Source organism: Chiloscyllium punctatum, chromosome 45 (genome assembly GCF_047496795.1).
Source record: "Chiloscyllium punctatum isolate Juve2018m chromosome 45, sChiPun1.3, whole genome shotgun sequence".
NCBI lineage: Eukaryota > Metazoa > Chordata > Chondrichthyes > Orectolobiformes > Hemiscylliidae > Chiloscyllium > Chiloscyllium punctatum.
The window spans coordinates 12,449,355-12,459,808 of NC_092783.1; the positions used below are offsets into that span (position 1 = coordinate 12,449,355).

The 10,454-nt window shown below is 41.8% G+C and overlaps 1 protein-coding gene across 1 annotated transcript in view; it reads right to left on the reverse strand.

Annotated features, from left to right (window-relative positions):
• The window catches only part of LOC140467161 (differentially expressed in FDCP 6 homolog), a 156,050-nt gene extending 147,640 nt beyond the window's left edge, over window positions 1–8,410 (reverse strand). The window contains exon 1 of the mRNA XM_072563290.1: window positions 8,303–8,410. Coding sequence (XP_072419391.1) covers window positions 8,303–8,398 — 96 coding nt within the window. The 5' untranslated portion in view covers window positions 8,399–8,410. The remainder of the gene's footprint in view (window positions 1–8,302) is intronic.
• Between the last annotated feature and the right edge of the window lie 2,044 nt (window positions 8,411–10,454).

Consider the following 10,454-nt stretch of genomic DNA (forward strand, 5'->3'; position numbering starts at 1 on the left):
AGGGTTGATTTTGTACCTAGTTTCGTGACCAATGCAGTTGTAATGGCCTGTGTGAATTAGTCAGAAAAAAAAATCTACGGTTTACATTGGGGTGATGGTCCCTGTTAAGCACTAGTTTCTCTAGATTATTTCTGGTAAACCAATTCACATTCAGTTACTGATCATGTGGCCAAATTGCTGATTGATAAACAACAGAAAAAGGGCCAAGAAGTTAATTATAGGGTCAAGTAGATTATGGGTGTTGCTCTGGTCTCATGGAGGGATTTAGTTTTTAAATTTAGAACCAGCTTCCTGTAGGAAACATTGCTGTCAAGCAGGATTCTGTTAAATAGAACATAGAACATAGAACAATACAGCACAGAACAGGCCCTTCGGCCCACGATGTTGTGCCGAACTTCTATCCTAGATTAAGCACCCATCCATGTACCTATCCAAATGCCGCTTAAAGGTCGCCAATGAATCTGACTGTACCACTCCCACGGGCAGCGCATTCCATGCCCCCACCACTCTCTGGGTGAAGAACCCACCCCTGACATCTCCCCTATACCTTCCACCCTTCACCTTAAATTTATGTCCCTTTGTAACACTCTGTTGTACCCGGGGAAAAAGTTTCTGACTGTCTACTCTATCTATTCCTCTGATCATCTTATAAACCTCTATCAAGTCACCCCTCATCCTTCGCCATTCCAACGAGAAAAGGCCGAGAACTCTCAACCTATCCTCGTACGACCTACTCTCCATTCCAGGCAACATCCTGGTAAATCTTCTCTGCACCCTCTCCAAAGCTTCCACATCTTTCCTAAAGTGAGGCGACCAGAACTGCACACAGTACTCCAAATGTGGCCTAACCAAAGTCCTGTACAGCTGCAACATCACTTCACGACTCTTGAATTCAATCCCTCTGCTAATGAACGATAATACTCCATAGGCCTTCTTACAAACTCTATCCACCTGAGTGGCAACCTTCAAAGATCTATGTACATAGACCCCAAGATCCCTCTGTTCCTCCACCTGACCAAGAACCCTACCATTAACCCTGTATTCCGCATTCTTATTTGTTCTTCCAAAATGGACAACTTCACACTTGGCAGGGTTGAACTCCATCTGCCACTCCTCAGCCCAGCTCTGCATCCTATCTAAGTCCCTCTGCAGCCGACAACAGCCCTCCTCACTGTCCACAACTCCACCTATCTTTGTATCATCTGCAAATTTACTGACCCACCCTTCGACTCCCTCATCTAAGTCATTAATAAAAATTACAAACAGCAGAGGACCCAGAACTGATCCCTGCGGAACTCCACTTGTAACTGGACTCCATGCTGAATATTTACCATCTACTACCACTCTCTGACTTCGACCGGTTAGCCAGTTTTCTATCCAATTGGCCAAATTTCCCTCTATCCCATGCCTCCTGACTTTCCGCATAAAGTTCTGTCTTGACTAAAACAGCTGAAAGTTTTTGTTGACTGATGGACTCCTCATAGCAAATGGGATTTGAAGAAATAGCCAAACAGGACAGAGAAGGGAGTTCTGGATGCAAAGATTTAGAATTAAAGAATATCAGATACGTGGAAATTCTATTCTAAAATGGCAAAGATATTGGTGGTTGTGGTGATGGACTGGGAGCTTACAATGGTGCATTGGTTGGATGAGATTTGAAGGTACAACCTTGCTAGAAAGAAGGCAGTGTCAAAATCCCAACCCTTTAAGAATCTTTGACATTGTCCTTTTGTTTGAGTTCTATCTTCCAATTTCTGTTAGCTGCCTAACAGGAGTTTTGGAGATGCAAGTCAAATGTGTGCAGAATAAAAATTAAGTTCAATTTAGAGTATAGAAACTATTGCACTTTTAATATGTTTAAAGTAACTGAGCCAGAGACTGCAGCATTTATTAAGTGGTTAGGCCAAGAACGTGAAAAACCTTCTGCACAGACTTCCAAACTCTCTGGCTAGGATTTCAGATGAAGAACAGTCACTGGAGCATCATGATGGAATACTTGATCTGACCAAGAAAGTGGACTTGAACAACTGGTTCCTTCAGAAGAGGATGGCATTTCAGGATCATCAGTACATGGAGGTCTGATAGGTAATCTGCACAGAGCTTAATTTTATAGGCACAACAGTTATGTCCAGTGCAGCTCTCAAGGAATGTAACTGTGTCAAACCTGCAGTATGACCAATGTGGCTCTGCAATTCCAACCCCACTACTTTTCATGTCAAAAGTCAAATGCTGTACTGAATAATAATATTGTTGGTCAAAATTCCTACTGAATGCTTTAAATTATTCCTTAAAATAGAATTGCTGAGAACAAAGTAAATTACAATAGTTATTTCCTGACTCCTCCTGTTCTTGTTCAACATCCAACATTGCATTAGAAGAAACTTCCTCCAAAATAAAATTTAGAGAAGATGGAAACTATTATCTTCAGACCTCGCTACAAACTGCTTTTCCAAGTCACCATTTATTCCCAGTCACTATCTACTGGACATCAACCTAGTGAAACTTTGCTGAACCTTTTTGGAACAAGAGCCAATATCCATCATTAAGCACAGTGACTAGAACTTGCGGCAACTTGGGATTTTGAAGGCACCAGGTGGGAGATAAACAGGAAAACTAGTGGTGAGAGTTGCAGCAGCAGGAGAGACGTGTGAGTGATGGAGATGGGTGATATTAGGAGATAGAAGTAACTGGAGTTGGAAATGGATGGATATATGATTGGAAGCTCAATATCAAATAGGATACCAAGGTTACAAAGCCTGCCACTTTTGAGCTCCTACATCTTATAATACCTTAAATTGAAAATACTAATTTTTATTATCAAATCTCTTCATGGCCTCACATCTCCCAATCTTTCTCCAGCCCTAAAGGATCTGCGACCTGTACATTCCTCAAAGTCTGGCCTCTTGCACATTCTTGACTTTAACTACTCCATCATAGGGTCTGGCTGGGATGCTCTTTCGAGGGTTGATGTGGACTCAATGGGCTGAATGGCCTGTTTCCACACTAGTGGAAATATTTTCAGTTAGCTAGGCCTAAAGTTCCAGAATTCTCTTCAGATTGCTCTCTGCCTTTCCACTGCTCCCACCTCCACCAACATCTTCTTTAAAAATTACCTATTTGACTAAACTTTTGACCATTTGTCCTAAAATTTACTTTGTGACTGAAAGTCGAATTTTGCTCAAAAACTCTCTTGAAAAACTCTTTTCGTGTGTCTTATAGTAAGAATGGTATAAATGAGATTTCGAGTTGGGTCTCCGGCTGGAGGATCATGCTGAGTGTGGCCCAGGATTGGATACAATCACAGTGGGCAGCAGGAAGCTCTGTCAGCTGATGAATGGTACATGTGAAATGGGCTCCTATAATTGCATGCAACAATTAGCTGCTCACTTTGCCAATATTCTTTACATTTGACAATGTCAAAATACTGGTGAAGGAGATTTGCATTACAGAAAGCAACTGATGATTCTTTCTTTGGAATCATTATGAGCCTCATGAAGATCAATTGATGTTTGGAAAAAAGGAAATGCAGGAGGAGAAAAAAGAAAATAATCAGACTGGCATGTTCTCACCCTGAATATGATCAAGTGACCCCAACTCGAAAAGGCCCTTTTGTTAACTTCAGATAAGGCAAACTGGAATTTGTTGGTATTCTTAATGAGATTGAAAACGCTACAGACCCTCACTTTCAAAAATCCCACATAAAGAATAATAATTTGGAAGGAGGAGACATGCAGTAACTGTTTCACCTGGCAAGCACCTTGACTCTATTTGCCCTCCTTTACTCCAGATCCATTGGACTCATACATAAAGGTGGTTGTGGATCTTAGCTCCAGGACATCTTTGCAGGAGTTCCACAGGGTATCTATTTCCTAATCAATCTGTTCAGAGATGTTATTATATGCCACTGCAGTGGGTACAACATCAACCCAAGATCTCTTGGCCCAGAAGCAGGGACACTACCACTGCACCACAAGAATCCTAGTTCCTCAGGGTGGAGTCAGAGGCCCAAACATCTCCAACAAGGACCTTGCCTTCAGAATAAGGTCAGAAGTGAGGATGTTCACTAATGTTTATTCAATGTTTAGCATCCTTTACATTGCCTTAGTATTGAAGTAGTCCATGTCCACACAAAGCAAGAGCTTGACAATATCCAGACATGACCTGACATTTGGCAAGTAACATTCATGCAGTACAAAATCCAGGCAATGGCCATGTCCAATAAGAGACAATTTAATCAATGCCCCTTGATATTCAATGGCATTACCATCACAATACCCCATCATCAATATCCTTGCGGTTACCATTGATAAATACTCTACTGGACTAGCCATATAAATACAGCAGCTACAAGGGCAGATCAGAGACGAGGAATACTGCTCACCTCCTGACTCCCCAAAACCTGTCCCTTTTTCTACAACGCACAAACCAGGAGTGTGATGGAATACTCCTCACTTGCCTGGATGGATGCAGCTCCAGAAACATTCAAAAAGTTTGACACCATCCAGAACAAAGCAGCCCACTTCCACATCCACAAACATCCACTCCCTCTACCATTGACATTCAGTAGCAGCAGTGTGTACCATCTACAAGATGCACAGCAGAAATTCACCTAAGTTCTTTTGACAGCACCTTACAAACCTATGCCTCTTCCATCTGGAAGGACAAGGGCAGCAGATACATGGGAACACCACCTGCAGGTTCCACTTGAAGCTACTCACCATCTTAACTTGGAGATATACCACTGTGCCTTCATGGTCGCTGAGTCAAAACTCTGGAATTCCATCCCTAACAGCATTGTGGGTCCTCCTATAGCATATGGATTGCAGTTGGGGGGGCGGGGGGGTGAAAGAGTTCCAGATTTTCAGCACATCTTCTGTGACCTAATGTCACTCCTAAATTAGCTAACTATCTGTCTAAACTCAGAATTATCATGGAATTGATCGGAAAAATTCTAACAGAACCTGTCAACTAATCTTTGCAACTAGGGCAATGACTTGCCAAATGGAGTGGAATTAAATATGGGTAGGGTTTGGAGAAGCAAAGGACCTTTCTCAATGTAGATGTCGATGGATGACAATTATTTTGATTATTTATTTATGAAGACTGGGATTGAGAAGTCACAATTTAGTTTTCACACGTGCATGATTATAAAACATGAATATGGCTACAGTTGAGAATCTCTTATCAAAGGCCAAAACGATGATTGTTGTGTGAAATGGAAATAGTACACAGGCCTTGGTAATTACATAATCAAAAGACTGAGAAGAGTTAAGGAACATGAAAATGAAGGATAGTCACCAAGCAATTCAGCTCCAACTAGCGTTAGGTTTAATAACAATTCAAACCTCCATCCCAATACTGTTTCATTGCTTCACTCTTAAATATTAGGCTACAATGGTCATACTAAGTTGCATATTCAAACCTCACACCAGCGCCCTAAGCCTGTCCTTCAGTGCACTACTGAGGAAACACTCCTCTCTTTGAGAAGGGTGACCCTATTTGCTTCCCCTCACACGGGTATAAAAAAGGTCCCACTGCATTTTTCACAGGAGAATGCTCCCTGAACCAATGTTCTTTTTTTCTCCAACAAAAACAACTTGTGTCCCCTCATTGTTCGTGGGATCTTCCTATGCATATACACTTGATGCTGATTTGCCGATACAACATCAGCCACTGTTCTGCACGGCCAATAAAATGCTGTAGGAAATGCAGAGATAGTGAAAGACAACTATTTAAAAGGTAATTCGTTTCATTAACGCAGTTCCTTTTAAACAGATTAATTCTGAACAGTACTGATAAATCCTCTTTCAATGGTACTTCTATAGAAATACAGGTAGGCCATTCTTCCCCTCATTGCTGCTCCACCATTCCAGATCATCTCCCTCAACACCATTTTGTCACACTAATTCCATTTCCCTTGACATCATTAGCGATCAGAAATGCACTGATTTCTCTCTTGAACGTGCTCAATGTCTGAGCTTTCACAGATAAGCTCAGGTACTGTATTTCAAACATTCAGCACCTTCTGAGTTGAGAGAAATATCTTCACTCAGCCCTAAATGGCTTGCCCCTTTTTTCCTTAGGTTGTATCACCTCGCTTGAGACACTGCCTCCCCTAGACCCCAGGGGAAACATTCATTCCTGCAACCATCCCATGTAGGCCTTTCAGAATTCTGCAAGTTTCTGAGACAGCACCTCTCAGTCTAAACCCCAAATAACCTCTATTAGAGACTGACATTCTCTCACATAAAACAAAATCGTTTCAATCTGTGCATCATCATTTCGGTCCAAGTAGTAACATTGTAAATATGTTTGTATACAATTTATAAACAGTTTTCTCTAATTTGGAGATGATAAGCTAGTTATGCCATCCTTGGACAAGAGATCCAGGCTAATCCAGAAACGGGTTCAGATACCACCACAGTAGGGGATAGAATTTAAATTATGAACAATTACTAAATGTGAACTGAGACTAGTTATCAATTGTCATAAATGCCACTTACTGACTCACTGACTTTTTCCAGAGGTGGCAGAGTAAAAACTCATCTGGCTCCTTAATGCCCTTTCTAGGGAAGGAAATCTGCCATTCTTACCTGGTCTGATCAACATGTGATTTCAGACCCACAGCAATGTGGTAGCCTCTAAAATGGCTTAGTGAGCCACTCAGTTGTATGAAAAAATCTGCTGCTGTCAGACAGGACTGCAGTGGTTCAAGAACGTAACTTACCACCACCTTTCCAGGAATATTTAAGGATGGGAAACCTGGCTCGTGACATCGACAAGCCATGGAGGTACAAAGAAGAGAGACATCTCAAAAATACTCCACACACAGGCGAAGTTCAGGGCCTGTGACCTAGATTAGGAAAATGCCACTTCACCTAATAATGTCATCTTGCGGCTTCACTTGTGACACAAAGCATCGCTTTGAACTGAGTAGCTCTGTCGAGTGTTACAAAGCTCACCTCTTTTTAACGGATGACTGAAGACTACACTTCACACTGGTGATTGGTCAGGACCAAATTAAAATTGAAATCTTACTTTTCTCTCAGACAACTGAAAACCTGGACACTGTGCTCTCTCTACGAAGCTTCAGAAGTTATAGAACAACTTTTCATTCTTTTCCTCCTACCCTTCTACAGGTCTACCTTTCTACGACATAAATTCGTCTAAACCAATAGGACTGTGGCTGGCGCTCAGCAGTAACAGGACATCCTCTGCACTGCCCTCTCATCTATTTTTAAACTAATAGCGTCTTGGCACCAGCTACTGAAAAATAATCTGACAACGTCTTTTAAATATCATTCAGTGTGTAGATTTTAGATCTTACATGAAGAAACGCTGCTTCTTATACCTGATAAAATGCTAATTTCATATGACAAAAAGTAACGTTCTCCCATCAGAATGTGCAGAGGATGCCCTCATTTCAGCTGCATTTTTTTCAACTTAACCACTTGGCAATCACTTTGTTGTAAAAGATCAGCATGTTGCATTAAAACAAGTTCCGATTACAAAACCCGAAATGAAAAGCATGTGATCAAAGTTTATCTTTGCATTAATTGCACATGATTATGGGATGTTTAGTTTTAAAAGAAGCAGTGAGTCACGGCTGCTGCTGCACTGCACAAGAATTCTAACCACTTCTGTCTGGCTGTCGCTCTGTGCTTCCTGTGTGCGCGCCTCTGACACAAATGTAAAAATTGAGTTGGACTGGCAACTTCAAACTTCGAGATCGTGTCTCAGACAGCACGGTTCCAGTAAAATTCACATCCCTTCATGCTTGTGCAAGATGCCAAGGAGGTAGTTTATTGCAATACATCCACCCCTCCCATAAAACTCTGGCTAAAATAACACTGGCGACACACAAACACCAAAACTAACAAAGATTCTAATGTGGCCAGGTGAAAAAAAAATCACACCTCAGTTTATAGCCCAAAAGGTTTATTTGGAGGCGCTGTTGGACAATAACCTGGTGTTGCGTGATTTTTAACTTTGTCCACCCCAGTCCAACACTGACATCTCCAAATCATAATCTGTCCAGCAATAAAACGCAGAAGGAGCAGGTAAGTTTCCACTTTAAAGCAGTAGCCCTCAGATCCTCCCTTTTGGCTACACTGACTTCCTGATGCTTACTTAAAAAACGTGTACTACGTGAATAAAAAAAGTAGAGACACACAAATTATACAAACACCAGCCTGTGAACGGGCTGTTAGTGTCTTTGTTTAAAACGTATCATTCACACCACAGGAAACAGGACACTAAGTGAAGCCTCCCCTCTTGGCCTCTTGCCCTCCCCCGGTTTTACCTTCAGCTGCGATTTGGACACTTTGCCGCTTTTCTCCACGTCCAGCGCTGTGAACGCGTACCAAATGGACTTCAGCAGCTCATTCCGCAGCTCCATCCCCGCTCCGAGTGAGAGCCGAACACACGGCACAGGGTCAACCCCTCAGCTCCTCCCTCCCCACGTCTGCGTCCCCGGCGCCGGGAACGTGCGGCTTGCTGCACGCCCCCGCCAGCACTCGTGGGCGCGCACCTGCCACCCAAGGGTGCAGCGATTCGGGCACAACCGCAGCTCCAGTCCTCAGTGCCACTTGCTCTACCTTAATCGAAAACTTTCCAGTTCACCCACATGTTCATACTGATCTATGTGTATTCTCACCTTCTACTGAGATTTTAAAAATCTATTTATTTATGCTCACATGACTTCTGAAACTTACTAATTTATTCACGTGTTCTGACTGCTTTCTGAGGTTGACTGATCTATTTAGAATTATAGAGACATTCATAAGAGCTCTTACAGCACTGAATGAGATACACAGTACTCCACCTATGACCTTGCTATCATTGCATCCAGGTCCATCATAACCTCCCTGCTCTTGTATTCAATACTTTGACTGACAAAGACAAGTAACTCGTTTGCTTTCTAAACCTTCTTATCTATCTGTCCTGCTACTTTGAAGGATCTATTGACTTACACACCAAGGTTTCTCTGTACCTCCTAGGTCCTATGTTCACTGCTTGATTAAATCTTCCCAAATGCATCACCCTCACACTTTTCAGAATTCCATTTACTGGTGTTCTGACCAGCCCATTGATGTATTGTCCTGTTGTCTAAGGCTTTCTTCCTTGCTATTTACCACATCACCATCTTTCCCGTCATTCATTAACTTACTGATCATATCTCCTAAATTCATGATGAGATCATGGATAGGGTAAATAGACAATGTATTTTCTCTGGTGTGAAGTAGTCCAGAACTAGAAGGCATAGGTTTAGGGTGAGAGGGGAAAGATTTAAAAGGGACCCATGGGGCAACTTTTTCACGCAGAGGGTGGTGCATGTATGGAATGAGCTGCCAGAGGAATTGGTGGAGGCTGGTACAATTAAAACATTCAAAAGGCATCTGAATGGGTATATGAATAGGAAGGATTTAGAGGGATATGGGCCAGGTTGGGACTACATTAACGTAGGACATCTGGTCGGCATGGACGAGTTGGACCGAAGGGTCTGTTTCCGTGCTGCACGTCTCTATGACTCCATGACTCTATAAACAGCAAGGGACTCAGCACTGAACCATGATAATCTACTAGACACAGCTTCCAGTAACAAATACATTTTATGCCCATCACCCTCTGCTTCCTGCCACTAAGTCAATTTTAGATCTAATTTGCAAATACTCCTCAATAGTACCCTTAGTGTCTGCCATAAATTTCTATTTTTCTTCTTATCCAATCCTGTACATTCCTTGACATGTAGGGTTCTCTGGATTTGTTGATCCCATCTTTCCCCTTTATAAGTATATGTTAACCCTGCAGTCTCACTATTGCCCTTTTGAATGTCTCCTTCTATTCTGATGTGGATTTTCCCACAAATAGCTGGTTCCAGTTTACTATAGCCATTTCCTGTCTGTTTACATTAAAATCTGGCTTTTCCCAGTTCTGAATCTTTCTTTCAAGTCCATCTTTGGCTTCATTCATAATTATCTTAAATCTTACTGAATCTTACTTACTGAAATCCTTCACCATTTTGACATCCACAACTTGCCAATTTCAATCCCTAAAATTAGGTCCAACACCACTCCCCTAAATATATTTTAAAACTCTGCCGGAACAAATTAATGCAGACACTGAAATCTGTACTAAAAACAACAAATGCTGGAGATCACAGTGGGTCAGACTACATCCATGGAGAGAGAGACCAATCTAATGTTTTGAGTCTAAGTGAAGAGTAATCTAGACTCAAAACATTAACGTGCTCTCTCTCCATGGACGCTGCCTGACCTGCTGGGATCTCCAGCATTCATTGTTTTTGGTTTAAAAATTCTGCTATTTCTTAGCTTTTCATGCTTTATCTATCCCAATTCATATTGGGAAAGTTGAAATCCCCTCCTTTCTTACTTTCTCATTCAGAACTCTACATTTGAACTTATTCAGCCTATTTAGTTCATTTCCAATGTTTT